This window comes from Hemitrygon akajei, chromosome 11, assembly GCF_048418815.1.
Source record: "Hemitrygon akajei chromosome 11, sHemAka1.3, whole genome shotgun sequence".
Taxonomy (NCBI): Eukaryota; Metazoa; Chordata; class Chondrichthyes; order Myliobatiformes; family Dasyatidae; genus Hemitrygon; species Hemitrygon akajei.
In genome coordinates this window covers 142,952,324-142,969,841 of record NC_133134.1, presented here as the reverse complement: position 1 = coordinate 142,969,841, position 17,518 = coordinate 142,952,324, and the positions used below count along the sequence as shown (strand labels likewise).

Genomic DNA, 17,518 nt, shown 5'->3' with positions numbered 1-17,518 from the left:
GAGTCATAGCACTTTATTGTTCTATATAAACTTCAGTTCTCATTTCTAATTTATCAATATTCTTCAGAAGGTCATTAAGTAATCTATATTCTGAGCAAAAAGATAGCAAGGGACAAAATTGAACATCTTGAAGATCAGAATGGACCTGCAGTGCCTGTTAAAATTATTCATCCTTGGGAACTTGTTTTATGACACTGAATCACAGTGGATTTAATTTAGCTTTTTTACACTGATCAACAGAAAAAGGCTCTTTCGTGTCAAAGTGAAAATAGAGCTCAAAAAAATGACCTAAATTAATTATAAATATAAAACGCAAAATAATAGATTGCATAAGTATTCAATAATTTCAAGTCAGTTTTTAGTAGATGCAACTTCAGCAGCAATTACAACCTCGAGTCTGTGTGGATAGGTCTCTTTCAGTTTTGCACATCTGGACTCTGCAATTTGTCCCCAATCTCCTTTACAAAACTGCTTAAGCTCTGCCAGATTGCATGGGGATTGTGACTGAACAGCCCTTTTCAAGTCCAGCCACACATTCTCAATTAGGTTGAGGTCTGAACTCTGACTTGGCCACCCCAGGACATTAAATTTGTTGTTCTTAAGCTATTCCTGTGTAGGTTTGGCTTTATGCTTGGAGTCGTCTTGCTGGACAACAAATCTCCCAAGTCACAGTCCTCTTGCAGACCTCATCAGGATTTCCTCTAGGATTTCCCTGTATTTTGCTGCATTCATTTTAACCTATATCTTCACAAGCCTTCCAGGGCCTGCAGCAGTGAAGCACTCCCTCAGCATGATGCAGCCACCACCATGCTTCGCGGTAGGGATGGTGTGTTTTGATGATGTGTGGTGTGTGGCTTACGCCAAACATGGCATTTAATCTGATGGCCAGGAAGCTCAATTTTGGTCTCATCAGACCATAGAATCTTTTGCCAGCTGATTTCAGAATCTCCCACACACATTCTGGTAAACTCTAGCTGAGAGTTCATGTGAGTGGCTTTCTCTTTGCCACTCTCTCATAAAGCTGCGACCAGTGAAGCACCCAGGCAACAGTTGTTGTTTGCGCAGTCTCTCCTATTTCAGCCACTGAAGCTTGTAACTCCTCCAGAGCTGTCACACGTCTCTTGCTGGCCTCCCTCACTAGTCCCCTTCTTGCACAGTCACTCAGTTTCTGAGGATGGCTCAAAAATTGGTTGTGATATATTCTTTCCATTTCTTGATGATTGACTTAATAGTACTCCAAGGGGTATACAGTGACTTGGAAGTTTTCTTGTGTCCATCTCCTGACTTGTGCTTTTCAATAACCATAAGACCATAAGACATTGGAGCAGAATTAGGCCATCTGTCACATTGAGTCTGCTCTGCCATTCAATCATGGCTGATACTTTTTTTTAATCTCTTCCTCAACCCCAGTTCCCAGCCTTCTTCCCATAGCCTTTGATGTCATGTCCAATCAAGAACCTATCAAGCTCTGCATTAAATACACCTAATGACCTGGTCTTCACAGCTGCATGTGACAACAAATTCCACAAGTTCACCACCCTTTGGCTAAAAAAATTCTCCACATCTCTATTTTAAAAGGGCACCCCTCTATCCTGAGTCTGTGCCATCTTGTCCTAGACTCCCCCACCATGGGAAACATCCTTTCCACATCTACTCTGTCTAGGCCTTTCAACATTCAAAAGGTTTCAATGAGATCACCCCCCCCCCATCCTCTGAATTCCAGAGAATACAGACCCAGAGCCATCAAATGTTCCTCGTATGATAAAATTTTCATTCCTGAAATCATCCTTGTGAACCTCCTCTGGACCCTCTCCAATGCCAGTACATCTTTTCTAAGATGAGGAGTCCAATAACACTTTCGCAGAGTTGCTTGGACTGTTCTTTTGTCTTAATGGTGTAGTTTTTGCAAGGATACTGACTCACCAACAATTAGACCTTCCAGATACAGGTGTATTTTTACAACAATCAATCGAAACAGCTTGACTGCACACAGGTCTCCAAAAACAGATACCTATTTAACTAATTTTCTGTCTTCTAAAACCAATTGGCTACACCAGTGATGATTTGGTGTGTCATATTAAAGGGGGGTAAATACTTAAGCAATCAATTATTTTGTGCTTTATACTTATAATTAATTTAGATCACTTTTTAGAGATCTGTTTTCACTTTGACATTAAAGAGTCTTTTTTTCTGCTGATCGGTGTCAAAAAAGCCAAATTATATCCACTGTGATTCAATGTTGTAAAACAATAAAACATGAAAACTTCCAAGGGGTGTGAATACCTTTCACAGGCTCTGTATATGCATGGACAAGGAGATAAGGGAAAGCTTAGATTACGTACTTGGGAGATAGACACAGAAACTATCGAACAGAGGCAAAGAGCATTGAGGACCTGAACCACATTTGAGATACTGGCTGCCTTGAGGTGCAATGGGGTGGATAAATCCCCAGGGATGACTAGGTGCCCCTTTGGACCTTGTGAAAAGGTAGTGCAGAAAAGGTGCTCTGGCAATGATATTTAAAATATCCTTAGCCATTAAGTGTTTTGCTGGAGGACTGGGATTAGCTTCAGTGTTGTTCCATTGTTTAAGAAAGGTCAAAGAATAAGCCTGGAAATTATTAGCCAGTGAGCCTGATATCATTCATGCATAAGTTATTGGATGGTATTCTAAGAGACAGGATATCTAAGTATTGGATAGACAGGGTCTAATTGGGGATGGTTAACATGGCTTTGTGTGGGGCTGGTCATGTCTAAACCATCTACAGTGTTTTTCAAGGAGGTTACTAAGAAGGTTGTTCCAGGAAATATGATGGGCATTGTTTACATGGACTTTATCAAAGCCTTTGTCAAAGTCCCACATGGGAAGCTGGTCCAGAAGATTATGCCACTTGGTATTCAGGATGAAGAAGTCCTGTGGATTCAACATTGGCTTAGTGGGACAAGCTAGAGAGTTTCTCAACAGCTTCCAATTCCTTGACTTTGACTGCCTCATTTTCACCATGGATGCACAGACCCTATACTGTACATGTCTATCCCCCATCAAGAAGTCTCTCTGCTTCTTTTTCAACAAAGCACCCAACCTGTACCCCTCCACCACCACCCTCCTCCCTCTGGCTGAACTGGTCCTCACCCTCAACAGTTTCTCCTTTCTCCAAACGTAGGTGGTAGTCATGGCTATGTCTGACCTTTCATTGCCTAAGTAGAACAGTCCATGTCCCTAACTCTTACTTCATTTCATTGATGATTGCACTGATGCGGCTTTGTGCTCGTCAATTTCATCAACTTTACCTCCAACTTCCACCCTGCCCTTAAATTCACTAGGTCCATTTCTGACAACTCAATTCCCTTTCTCAATCGCCCTGTCTCCATCTCTGAACTTAGACTGCCTGCCAACGTCTTTCATAAACCTACCATTTCCCACAGCTATCTTGACTATTCCTCTTCCCATCCTGTCTCCTGTAAAAATGCTATTCCTTTTTCTCAGTTCCTTCTTCTCTGCCACATCCATTCCCATCATTAGACTTTCCTTTCCAGGACATCAGAGATGCTGTATCCCCCTTCTTCAAAGAACAGTATTTCCCTTCCTCCACCATGGATGCTGCCCTCACCTGCATCTCCTCCATTTCCCAGACATCCGTGCTCACCCTATCTTCCTGCTGCCTTACCAGGGATAGAGTTCCCCTTGTCCTCAACTACCACTCCATGAACCTCCACATCCAATATATTAGTCTCCACAACTTCTGCCGTTTCCAATGGGATCCCCCCACCAAACACATCCTTACCCCCTCCCCACTCTCCTCTTTTCACAGGAATCGTTCCCTCCATGATTCCCTTGTCTATGTGTCCCTCCCCACTAATATCCCCCCTAGCATTTATCACTGCAAGCAGCCAAAGTGCTACACCTGCCCATTCACCTCCTCCCTCATTTCCATTCAGCACCCCACATTGTCCTTCTAGGAGAGGCAACACTTCACCTGCATATCTGTTGAGGTCATCTGTTGTACCTGGTGCTGCCAGTAGAGACTTCTCTACATTAGTGAGACCCAACATAAACTGGGGGACCGCATTGTCAAGCTCCTCTGCTCCATCTGCCAAAAGCAGAATTTCCCGGTGCCAACCATTTTAATTCCTATCCCCATTCCCATTCCGCCATGTCAGTCCATCACCTCCTCTTTTGCCATGATGTGGCCACTCTCAGAGTGGAGCAAAAACACTTCAAATTCTGCCTCAGTTGCCGTCAACCTAATGGCATGAACATTAGTTTCTTGTTCAATAAAAAATTTTCCCTCCCCTTTCCCTCTTGCAGGACGAACAAAGCTAAAACTTATATATGAACAGTACAGCCTGAGGGGCGTAGAAAGACGATGGGACTACAAATCCATAATTCCTTGAAAGTAGCATCACAGTCAGATATGGTGGTAAAGAGAGTTTTTGACAGATTGGCTTCATAAATCAGGGGACTGAGTACAGGATATGTTATGTTGAAGTTGTGTAAGACATTAATGAGGACAAATGAAGGTATAGGATCATATTTAGGCCCATTGAGCCTAAGGCTGAGTTACTATCCCTCTCAACCTTACTGTCCTGCCTTCTGCCTATAACCTTTAACACCTTAATTCATCAAAAAGCTATGAACCTCAGCTCTAAATATACCCAATGACTTAGACTCCACAGCTGTCTGCAGCACAGATTCACAACCCTTGGACTAAAGAAATCCCCCTCATCTCTGTCTAAAGAGATATCCTTCTATTCTGATGCTGTGCCTTCTGGTCCCAGACTCCTGCACTAAAGGAAACATCCTCTCCACAGTCACTTTATTTAGGCCATTCAATATCCAACAGGCTTCAATGAGATCCCCCACTCATTCTTCTAAACTCCAGCAAGTACAGGCCCAGAGCCGTCAAACCCTCCTCACCTGTTAACGTTTACGTTCCAGGGATCATTCTAGTGAACCTCCTCTGCGCTAGCACAATTTTTCTCAGATAAGGGGCCCAAATCTGCCCAGGGTATTTCATATGCAGTCTGGCCAATGCCTTATAAAGTCTCAGCAAAACACCCATGCTTTGGTGCTCTAGTCCTCTCAAAGTGAATGCTAATATTACACCTGCCTTCCTTACCAATGACTCAGCCTGTAGGTTAATCTTTAAGGAATCCTGCACAAGGACTCCCAAGTCCCTTTGCACCTCTGATTTTTGAACTTTTGCTCCATTTAAAAAATAGTCTACATATTTATTCATTTTGCTAAAGTGCAGGACCGTACACTTCCCTACATTATACCCCATCTGCCACTTCTTTGCCCATTCACCAATCTGTCTAAGTCCTTCAGACAACCTGTTTCCTCAACACTCCTTGCCCCTACACATATCTTCGTATCGGTGACAAACGTTGCAACAAAGCCATGGATTTAAAAAGGGAGCTTCGAGGGGATTTGTCCATTGTATGTGGCCTATCAGCAGTGTCAACAGAACTTTACCAAGAGGGATTTCTCGCACGTTGGTGGCGGTTATTTAAAGAGGGAGCTTCGTGCCTAGGCATTGTACGTGCCTATCAGTGGCATCAACAGCACTCTGCCAGCTAAACAAAGGTACAGACGGGATAAACAGAGTGGTCAATTGTACAGGAGTAGGCCAGTAGCGAGAGTAGAAGTGACAGGCTTTGGCTCAAAAGAGGCTTCAGCTCAGAAGAGGAGTCAGCTCTATGTAAAGCATCTGTTAAGGTTTCCTTTTTTTCCCCCTCTCTTACTGTACCTTTTAAATGGCTGTGGTGTACTCTTTGTGCAGGATGTTGGAAAACTGGGAGACCCAGAGTCTCCCAGGGAACTATGTCTCCATGAAATACATCCGGCTGCAGCTCCTTGAAGACTGTGTTTGTCATGGTACAGTCCGTGAAGTCCACGTCCCAGTTCAAGGTCCACTCCATGGTCTCCAGACTCCGGGTCTTCCGGCTGTTCCTTGTTTCATTTGGGCTTAATCATAGGCACTTGATTCTCGTCTTGAGGCCAGGAATATAAGTGGCCCTTGGTTTGCATGTAGGGGGTGGTTTGTCTTGTTGGTATACTGTCCTGGCTGCTGTGGGGTTTGTCTTGTTGGTATCCTATCCTTGCCTCTGTGGGGTAAGTCAGGCTGTTCTTGCTGTTACCCTATGGTGGGATCTGTCCCTACCTGTCCTTGCCTCCATTGGGTAATTCAGGCTGCCTTTGCTGTTACCCTGAGGCTGGACTGTTCCCTTCCTGAAGCCCTGCTGGCCACCCATTCCTGAAGTCCTGCTGGCCATCCATCCCTGTGTCCTTGCCTGTATTGCTGTCAAGTTCAGCTGCTGGAGTGAAACTGGAGCCTTGCCATGCCAACAGAAGGAACTATCTATTGTTGAGCTTAGAACTGTCTCTTTGTGTCCCTGTGTTTAGTGTCCATGTATGAGTCCTGGCCCTATGTCCTGGCCCCAATGAGGGGTCCTGACTCTGTGTAAAGCCCTGGCCCTATGTCCTGTTCCCAAGGTGGCGTCCTGGCTCTGTGTTCTGTGTTCCTGTGCTCTAGTCCAAGGCCCAGGTTCCTGTGCTCAAGTCCAAGGCTCTGAGGAGGTTCCGGTCTGTGTCTAAGTCCAAGTGTAGCCTAGGCCCTGAATCCTGGTCTCGTCCAGGGCTAGAGTCCGTGTCCAGCTACGCCTCTCCCTCAACCTAGGCTCTGTATTCCTGCTCTCCCTTGATTAAGACCAAGTCTGAGCTTCATGTCTTCATCCAGCCCTGGTGTCCCGCGTCCTGCCCCCACGCCCAGTCCTGTTGCCTAGCCACGTTGAGTCCTCATCTGGATCTGCAGTCTGAGCCCGAGTCAAGACCCAGGTTCCAGGTCCCTGTCCAGTTTCTGGCTTGGAGTCCCTATCCAGGTTCCTAATTCCTCATCCAGATCCCACTTTCCTACTCTAGTCCTAGCCCATGCCCTGTCTCCTAGCCTTGTCCAGGGCCTTTGTCTTGTCCAGTGTGGTTTCTTCCCCATTTCCCTTGCTTTCTGACACACCAGCTCCCACTTTCCCTAGTACTTCAATGTCTGTGTCTTGCATTTGGGTCTGTTCCCAACGCCCACCTTATAGCAGTGTTAGGGATCTGGAACAGCAACTGGATGACCTTCGACTTGTACGAGAGTGCGAGGATACAATTGATCAAAGTTACGGGGAGGTAGTCACCCCAGAGTTGCAGGAGGTGGGTAGCTGGGTGACTGTCAGGAGAAATGGAAATTGGCAGTTAGAGCAGAGCACCTCTGTGGCCATTCCCCTCAAAACTAAGTATACCACTTTTCTAGGGATGACCTCCCGGGAGTTGGCCAAAGTAAATTGGAAGGAGCTGCTGGCAGGGATGTCAGCAGAGCAGCAATGGTGCATTTCTGGGAAAAGTGAGGAAGGTGCAGGACATGTGTATTCCAAAAATGAAGAAATTCTCAAATGGCAAAATAGTACAACCGTGGCTGACAAGGAAAGTCAAAGCTATTGTAAAAACAAGTTTGTTAAAAGTAAAAGAGAAATGAGTGGATATAGGACACTAGAAAATGAAGCAGGAAAAATAATAATGGGAGACAAGGAGATGGCTGCTGAACTAAATGGGTATTTTGTGTCAGTCTTCACTGTGGAAGACATTAGCAGTATGCTTGATGTTGTCAGGGTGCAATTACTGTTACAAGGGAGAAGGTGCTCAAAAAGTTGAAAGACCTTAAAGTACATAAATCACCCGGACCAGATGAACTGCACCCTAGGGTTCTGAAAGAAGTAGCGTTAGAGATTGTGGTGGTATTAGAAATGATCTTTCAAAAATCATTGGACTCTGACATGGTGTCAGAGGACTGGCAAATGTCACTCCACTCTTTAAGAAAGGAGGAAGGCAGCAGAAAGGAAAATATAGACCAGTTAGCCTAACCTTAGTGGTTGTGAAGATGTTAGAGTTCATTGTTAAGGATGAGGTGATGGAGTATTTGGTAACACAGGACAAGATAGTCAAAGTCAGCATGGTTTCCTTCAGGGAAAATCCTGCCTGATAAACCTGTTGGAATTCTTTGAGGAGATCACAAGTAGGATAGATAAAGGGGATTCAGTAGATGTTGTATATTTGGACTTCCAGAAGGCCTTTGACAAGGTGCCACACTTGAGACTGCTTACCAAGTTAAGAGCCCATGGTATTACAGGAAAGTTACTAACATGGTTAGAGCATAGGCTGATTGGTAGGAGGCAGTGAGTAGGAATAAAGGATCCTTTTCTGGTTGGCTGCCAGTGACTAGTCGTATTCCACAGGGGTCAGTGTTGGGACCACTTCTTCTTGTGCTTTATATCAATGATTTAGATGATGGAATAGATGGCTTTGTTGCCAAGTTTGCAGATGATATGAAGATTGTTGGATGGGCGGACAGTGTTGAGGAAACAGGCAGGATGCAGAATGACTTAGACAGATTCAGAGAATGGGCAAGAAGGTGGCAAATGAACTTTGGTGGTAGAAATGAATGTGCGGACTATTTTCTAAACGGGGAGAAAATCCAGGAATCTGAGATGCAGAGGGACTTGGGTGTACTTGTGCAGAACACCCTGAAGGTTAACTTGCAGGTTGAGTCGGTGGTGAGGAAGGTAAATGCCATGTTATCATTCATTTCAAGAGGTCTAGAATACAAGAGCAAGAATGTGATGCTGAGGCTTTATAAGGCACTGGTGAGGCCTCACCTTGAGTATTGTAAACAGTTTTGGACCCTTCATCTTTGAAAAGATGTGCTGGCATTGGAGATAGTCCAGAGGAGGTTCCCAAGGATGATTCCGGGAATGAAAGAGTTATCATACGAGGAACATTTGATGGCTCTGGGTCTGTACTCACTGGAATTCAGAAGGATGAGGGGGGATCTCATTGAAACCTTTTGAATATTGAATGGCCTAGACAGAGTAGATGTGAAAAGGATGTTTCCCATGGTGAGAGTCTAGGACAAGAGGTTACAGGATAGAGGGGCATCCTTACAAAATAGATGCAGACAAATTTCTTTAGCCAAAGGGTGGTGAATTTGTGGAATTTGATACCACATGCAACTGTGGAGGCTGGGTCATTGGGTGTATTTAAGGCACAGATTGATAGGTTTTTGACTGGACATGACATCAAAGGTTACAAGGAGAAGGCTGGGAACTGGGGTTGAGGAGGAGATAGAAAAAAGGATCAGCCATGGTTGAATGGCGGAGCAGACTCGATGGGCTAGATGGCCTAATTCTGCCCCTATGTCTTATGGTCTATATTCCTTCATCCAAATCATTGACATGTAATGTAAAAAGAAGCAGTCGCAACACCAGTCTCAGTGGAACATCGCTAGTCCCTGACAGCCAACCAGAAAAGGCCCCTTTTATTCCCACTCTTTGACACCTGTCAGTCAGCCAATCTTCTATACATGGTAATATTGTTCCTGTAATACCATGGGCTCTTATCTTGTTATGCATTCTCATGTGAGGCACCTTGTCAAAGACCTTCTGAAAATCCAAATAAACAATATCCGTTGGCTCTCCTTTGTCTATCACACCTGTTATTTCTTCAAAGAATTCCAACAGATTTGTCACGCAAGATTACTTCACAAAAACTATGCTGACTTTAGCTTATTTTACCATATGCCTTCAAGTACCCCCAAACCTCTTCCTTAATAATAGATTCCAACATCTTTTGAACCATTGAGATCAGGCTACTGATCTATAATTTCCTTTCTTCTGCTTCACTCTCTTCTTAAAGAGTAGAGTAACATTTCAATTTATCAGTCCTCAGGAATCATTCTAGAATCCAGTGATTCTTGAAAGTTCATTATTAATGCCTCCATAACCTCCTCAGCTTTCTCTTTCAGAATCCTTGGATGTAGTTCTTCTGGCTCAGGTGACTTATCATATTTTTCATCTTCCCAAGCACCGTCTCCTTAGTAATAGCAATGACACTCACTTCTGCCCCACCCCCGACACTGTCACATTTCTGGAATTCTGCTAGTATCTTCCATAGTGAATACAGACACAAAATACATATTACCTTCCTTGGCCATTTCTTTGTCCCTCATACTACCTCCCCAGCATCATTTTCCAGCAATCCAACATCTACTCTCACCTCTCATGTTCTTTAGCTATCTGAGGAAAAACTTTTGGTATCCTCTTTGATATTATCAGCTAACTTCACGTTTCATCTTTTCTCACTTTATGACATTTTAGTTGTCCTGCTGGTTTTCAAAAGCTTCCCAACCCTCCAACTTTCCATTAGTTTTTGCTATATTATATGCCCTCTCATTTGCTTCCATGCTGCCATTGACTTTTATTAGCCATGGTTTCTTACCCTCTGTTTAGAATACTACTTCATTTTTGGGATGTATCTTTCCTGTGCCTTCCAAATTTTCCCCATAAACACCAGCCATTGCTGTTCTGCCATCATCCCTGCTTGTGTCTGCTTCCAATCAACTTTGGCCAGCTCATCTCTTAAGCCACTCTAGTTCCCTCAAATCCACTGGAATACTGATACATTCAAATTGCAGGGTGAATTCTATCATGTTATGATCACTGCCTCCTAAGTTCCTTTACCTTAAGTTTCCTAGCAAATTTGGGTCATTACATAACACCCATCCAGAATTACTGTTCCCTTTGTAGGCTCAAACACAAGCTTCCCTAAAAAGCCATTTCATAGTAATTCTACAAATTTCTTCTCATGGGATCCAGTACAAAATGGATTTTCCCAAACTACCTGCATACTGAAATCCCCCATGATTATCAGAACATTTCTCTTTTTACATGCATTTTCTATCTCCCATTGTAATTTTTAGCCCACCTCCTGGCTTTTATTCAGAGGGCTGTATGTAATTCCCATCAGGGCCTTTTTACCCTTGCAGTTTCTTAATTCTACCCCCAACCATTCTACATCTTCTGATCCTATATCACCTCTTTTCAAGGAAATTACTTCATTTTTTTTACCAATAGAAGCACCCCACCCCCAATTACCTGCCTGTTCTTTTGATACAATACGTATCCTTGGATGTTAAGCTCCCAACAATGACCTTCTTTCAGCCACGACTCACAGATGCCTACAATACCATACCTGCTCATCTCTAACTGTGCTACAAGATCACCTAACTTAATCTGTATACTGCAGGTCTTCAAATATAACACTTTCAGTCTGATATACATCACCTTGACTGCAATTTTTCATTCCCTTCCTCACAGCTTCATTACACACTGCATCTTGCTGGACCTCAACTGCCCCAAATGGTCCTCATCCATTAACCCTTTCACTCCTAGAATCAAGAAGTTTCAAAGAGTGCAGAGACAAATAGAATTCACAGATGTTGCAGGGACTTGAGGGCATAAGTTATAGGAAAAGGTTGAATCGGTTACATCTATACTTACTGACCTCTGGGAGATTGAGAGGAATCTTGTGGAAGTATACAGAATTATGTGGGGTATAGACAGAGTGAATGCATGATGGTTTTCCCCTTCAGGTTGGGTGAGACTAAAAACCGAGGTCATAGGTTCAGGGTATCTGAGAGGGATCATCTTTCTGCACCAGAGGGTAGTGTGAGTATGGAATGAGCTGCCAGTGGAAATGGTAGATGTGAGTTCAGTTGTAACATTTCAGAGAAATTTGAATAGGTACATGGATGAGAGGATTTTGGAGGTGCAGGTAGATAGGACCAGGGAGACGAGGTCGGCATTGACCAGAGGGGCCAAAGGGTACTGTAGAGTTCCATTACTATGACTCTATCGGTTTAAAGATTTTCAAAAGCATGTTACTTTACAAGTAAAGTTTTTTAAAGCAACACTGTGGGATTATAAAGAACAAAATTATTATCTTTTATGCCGTCATGTTTACTGGTTTATCTTATTGAGGTAGCAATTTTATCAATTACTTACTGTACCTTCTCTAAGGACTAAGGCTTCGATATTTTGTGTTTGAAATTTTTGTGTTTGTCACATATTACTCTTTCTAACATCCTAGATGCTTTGTGAATTTGATTCAATAATAAGGCAATATCTCCTTTTCTCATTTCCATATTTGGAATGAAAAATAATCTAAGCATAACAATCAAAGTGGTCTTTAAAAAGAAGCAGTTTATAATTTCTCACTATCATCAAATATTACTTGTTTTGTTTCAGAGAAAATGCATAATTTGATCAAAAGTAAAATAACTGAAGTGTCAGATCATAAAAGATCAAAAAAGGTCTTCAGGACAGACTGAAACAGTGGGGTCAGGGCCTGAGAGCAAATGACAAACTGTTGTTTGGCAGATTTAAGTGCCAAGCCAGATTAAAAAGATTAAGAAGTCAAGGCGAAGATTGAAGGATGAACCTATGTTCAGCTCACTACTCCAGGAGGCTGTACTCCCCTCAGCACTGTACTGACTCTGCAGCTGAGATCTCAAACTAAGTCCTGCAGCCGTGATCTGCAGTCATCGTCACTTACCTCAGTATTGAACCTGGCTCTGCGGCTCTGGCCCACAGCCATCGGGCTCCTCGACCGGCTACTGCACTAAACTGGCTACATGGGTGTGGACTTACTCTTGGGGACTCAGCGGATTCAGTGGATGTTCATGTTCTATGAATTGTTTGCACTTTCTCTCTTCTTCGCACATAGGATGTATGACTTTGTGGCGTCAGGATTATCATAAATTCTATCGTGTTTCTTTGTTTTGTGGCTGTCTGCAAGACGATGAATCTCAAGGTTGTATACAGTATATTTACTTTGATAATAAATGTACTTTGAACTTGAAGGTGTGTAATAGCTTAAGAAGTAGGAGCAGGACAAAGCTCTGCCATTTATTGAGGTTATAGCAATCCAATCTTGTTAGGGTCAATACTGACAGTAACATCTCACCACAATATAAACCATGTGTCAAAGTTTTGATCATTCAATTATTATCTATATCCTTTTGCACATTCTTTGAGTCCACATGCCTTACTTTTGCAACTACCTTTCTTTGTTAAACAAATATGGCCACCATATAAATTTGGTACCTTCATCCAAGGTATAAATAGTTGAGATTTCAGTTCTGATGGACAGTATAGTCAAGCAGTTACAGCTTGCCATTCTGAAAATTGCCCACTGGCAATTTGATAGACACAAGAGACTACAGATACTGGAATCCAGCGCAAAAAAAAAAATAGCTGTTTTAGGAACTCAGCAAGTCGGATAAACCGTCAATGTTTGGACTCATTGTTTTAGGTTGAGGGTCCTCACATAGACTCACATTCCAGAACCTAAAATGGTGACGGTCCATTTCCCTTTACAGATGCTGTCTGGTCCCCCTCAGTTATTCCAGCAGCTCTCTTCTTTTTTGCTTTGTTTTGATTGTTAGCTAATCCTTTATCCGTACTTGTATGATAATTCCAACTTTATGAGCTCTTACCTCCTGTGGTACCCTATTACATTACATCTTATATTTTTTGATTAAAAATGTTAGGAATTTGGATCAGCTTGTAGGCTATAGGTATTTATGGTTGTTATTTAATTAGAACCCAAATATAATTTTATAAATCATTGTATTTGGTCATGTCTGATTTAAGAGGGATCATAATATTACTTTGTTTGATGCGTGTTAGGCAGGTTCTAGAGCTTGTAAAAATATGTTCATGCTAACAGCTTAAGAGAATGAGATTTACATTCCCTTTTATCACAAGCAATGGATATCCTGAAGCAATTCAAACCAAGCCAATGTTTGGGGGGGGGGGGGGAGGGCATGGAATAGCTGCTGTCGATATAACGAGTTAAATTTATAGACCTTTAACAAAGCAATTATCCTCAGGCACTTCTTCTAATTATTACTTGATACCACATCGCTTAAAGAAATAGCAAAATGAATAGTGAAAAATGGTGAAAAACAGAGGATAAATTCTAAAGTTTATAATCTAGATGAAGACACCTCTCAATATTGGAATAATTAAAATTGAGGATGCTTAAAAAGCTAGAATTGGAGGACAGTAGATGTTTTGCAGGAATGCAAGACTGGTTACAGAAATGGTGATGGGAAGCTTGCAATGACTTGACAACAGAAATGAGAATTTAAAATTGCTTTACCAGGAGCTATTCTAGGTCAAAGAATATGATGAATGAAGTTGAAATGGAAAATCCAAATATTAGACTTTACTAATATTGTCTGGAGATCAGAAATATTCAAAAAGCTGTCTGCACAATGGTATAATTAGTATTTTAGAAAGTTGTGGGAAAAAAAATCAAGAAAATACTGCAAAATCTGTCCGTTTACATGGCTGCAGTATTAACTGCGATCTGAAATTTATAGGATGCAGGAAACAGTGTTTTGGATGAAATCCAAAATGAGATTATCATATTCCCAGAGCATTTCACTAAATGATATTTTAGTTAGCTGATTGTTGGATGGCAATTAGACGACTGTAGATAGACTGAGATAATTGATGAATGTCCTATTACCGTCTAGCTAAATGTGGTGCAGGCTTGCCCTGGGTCAATATTGTGATTCAATTTTGTCTTGATGTGTTCACATTAATTTTAATAAAAGTACAAATATTGTACAGTGATATATTTAATATTGTTTTACAATACACTTTAATTGCAAGTTGTGCCCCTTATTTACTTTTCATTTCATTTATTTAGTAACTGTCTTCATTTAGATTTTTTTTCACTGAAATTATGGGGTTTTTTTTTGGAACAATGCAGAATTGAGTTCAACTACAAAACCACTTGATCTCCATAAGTTACATTTACATAGCATTGATAAGTGGAAATACAAGATTGGACAGTTTTGCTGGAGATCTAAGAATAATACTGGGTCTTTTCAAACCTATCCACCCCTCTCCCAACGCTGCAGTTGGAAACATAAGCAACAAAACGACACGTGCGGTGACATTTATTGGTGATAAAATTTAAAATTCAGAACATTGTAAATATCAACAGTAGACCACTTCACATCAGAGAACCATGGTAACCACAGTATACAATGCAGATTACAAGTACTGAGAAAATGAAATAACTTTATAAGATGATAGGCCTCAATTCAGCGCATTCGTCATGCAATTTCCCCAACCAGTGGTTGTTATTAACTCGTCTGCGTGTTAATGTTCACCTTGCCACTTTGTTATACAAACCCACGACACCTACAAACGTAAAATTAAATTCTTGACTTCTGACGTCATGCATTTTTAGGTGCATCTAATCGCAGTTACCTATGCTACCTTTCGTTACAGCAAAGTTTAAAATAAGCCTTTCTGCTTTAGAAACGTCTTATATACGTTAGGTTTTATAGCGAGACGAAGGGAAAGCGGACGATTCCAGCTGTACATTCAGTCAGATTAAACTCCGCATTTAAGCGTTTATACCTTGACCCAGGGCTATAATTAACATTAAAATAACTCGGTAACTTCTCAAGATTAGCTCTATTATCCGCGCGTGTAACAACAGGTGGCAGCAGAGAACTTTGGCAATTATAAATGTACTGGCTTTTTTAAATTTGAAAAGTTAACACACGTAAGATTATCAGTCGTTTTCAGTTAAACCCGAGTCTCGACTATGCTGTTCTACATTCCAACAATTTCTTAAAACTTTTCTGGAAACTGTCATCCAGAAAAGCGTACAGCAAAGGATTTAAACAAGAATTGGCGTAACTGAGACTGGTGATGAAGTAGGCGATGCCGATAACTAGCGGTGTCTCCTGGACATCCGTGGTCAAGGCGACAATGGTAGTGAGATGAAAAGGGGTCCAGCAGAAAAGACACACTGCTAGCACTATAAAGACCATTAGCGTCACCCTCTTCTTCGCTTTGTCCAGGGCTTTGGCGTTTGAATTCAGGTGCATGCTTCGGAGTCTGTACAACATCATCGCGTACAGAACACAAATGGTCGAGACTGGGATTGCGAAAGCGAGGATGAGGGTATAGATACGACTCGCTTTCAACCAGGCGCGTTCGGGTTTGGGGAACACCAGGACGCAGCTCTTCCTGTTCATGGGGTCGGTGTAGACTTCGGCAAAGATCGTGAAGGGTAAAACGATTAGAGTAACCAGGACCCAAACACAGAGGCTGACGATTTTGGCAGCCCTGTAGGTGCGCTGTGGCAACTTCTTCGAGCGAACGGTGGCCAAGACCACCAGGTAGCGGTCAATGCTCATGACAGTCAGGAAATAAATGCTGGAAAAGATGTTGTAATGGTCTATGGAAAGAATGAGCTTGCATATGATCTCCCCGAACGGCCAGTAGTGGAGAAGATGGTCCGCTATATTGATTGGCAGAACGAGAGTGAAAAGATCATCGGCAATGGCCAAATTGAGAATGAACATATTAGTCACTGTCTTCATTTTAGGAGCTTTTAAAATCACGTAGATCACGGCTGTGTTGCCGGTGAGGCCGGCAGCGCAAATCACCGAATAGATCACGGGAAGTATAATGTAAAAATCTGGATAGTGTTCATGCATGAAGTTAGTGTCTGTACCATTGTAGAACTCACACACATCCTGCGAGCCGGAGCAAGATTTATTGAGGATCCCTGGTCCGGAACTGTTTTCCATGTTGTTTAATGTTTGTCCCAAGGGCGTATGTACTGAAGACGAATCTATACAGAAACAGACATCGTTATGCTGGTAAAAATAATCGGTGTATACGCTGTTTTTCAGGATGATTGCTAATCTCTCACGATCGCTTATAAAACAACACGTATACAATACCGGGAGTGACCCGTCGGTTTCAGTCGGGATAAATGGAGTCTTCCACTTCAGCACAACATCCAGTTAGTTCCTTGCGTGAAAATGCCCCAAGCGAAAAGATAAATGGGTCCATCAAGTTGCCATTAGCAACGTACCATTCCTCATCTCACCGGCAATGAAATCCTTTTCTGGCGGGTTCCACTTCATAGTACTAAGTTGAGCTTTAAATTGCTTGACCTACCGAAACATAAAGGCACAGTTACCAACTACATATAACATATATCTTTAAAGAAGTTTATCAATTCTCTTATTGTTAATACGTCATTAATGAGCGGCCATTATATATCATATATTCATTATTTAACTAATACTATTCTTGTTCACTTATTGGTAAATCTCCCTCGTCAGATTGAAAACTTTTAACAGTTTACAGTATCTGTTGAAAAGACGAAACAGCCGAGGCCATGAGAAACAGAAAAGCTGGTTTGTACTTCGTCAGGTACATTGCCCTTAAAGGGATGCAGCGCATTGGAGAGGTTGTGATTGCCCGGTACGCAGGCGATGGAACAGTCAGGGAACCTGCTCTGCAGCAGCCAAAATGGGACCTCTCCAGTAGTGTTCGAGAAGATGTATATTCGGAAATGCTGACGTCCAATCCGCTGGTGTCTCTACTGGCACGCCTTATTTCTCTCTCTCTCTCTTTTAATCTTCTTCAAATAATTCTCTAAATTTCACGCATTCATCATTAGTATTACTTTTTTCCAATTCTATCGAACCAAAGCCAAAATCAACCAATGCTATTAGTTTTTATTTAAAACAAGGTCCCATTTGTATTGCATCAGCTTCAAATTGTGAGCTGGTGATGTCTTAACATGAGAGTACCTA

General features: G+C 42.1%; 1 protein-coding gene across 3 annotated transcripts; it reads right to left on the bottom strand.

The window, feature by feature from the left end:
• Positions 1-14,582: 14,582 nt before the first annotated feature.
• On the bottom strand, positions 14,583-17,227 carry npbwr2b (neuropeptides B/W receptor 2b). 3 transcript variants are annotated; one of them, XM_073059981.1, is made up of 3 exons: positions 17,065-17,211; positions 16,789-16,870; positions 14,583-16,542 (listed from the first exon to the last, which is right to left on the bottom strand). In XM_073059981.1, exons 2-3 carry the CDS (start codon positions 16,838-16,840, stop codon positions 15,503-15,505), a joined length of 1,092 nt encoding a protein of 363 aa, XP_072916082.1. In that variant the 5' UTR covers positions 16,841-16,870; positions 17,065-17,211; the 3' UTR covers positions 14,583-15,502. The 3 variants fall into 3 exon arrangements, with proteins under 3 accessions (XP_072916082.1, XP_072916081.1, XP_072916083.1); XM_073059980.1 differs by having other exon boundaries at positions 14,584-16,542; positions 17,125-17,227; XM_073059982.1 differs by having other exon boundaries at positions 14,584-16,542; positions 16,655-16,870; positions 17,125-17,191.
• Positions 17,228-17,518: the final 291 nt, after the last annotated feature.

Coding starts and splice junctions, on each gene's coding strand:
- npbwr2b (XM_073059980.1), bottom strand. CDS start 16,840: ATGAAGTGGAACCCGCCAGAAAAGGATTTCATTGCCGGTGAGATGAGG. Junction 16,543..16,788: donor TGCCGGTGAGATGAGGAATG/GTACGTTGCTAA, acceptor GTTTCTGTATAG/ATTCGTCTTCAGTACATACG.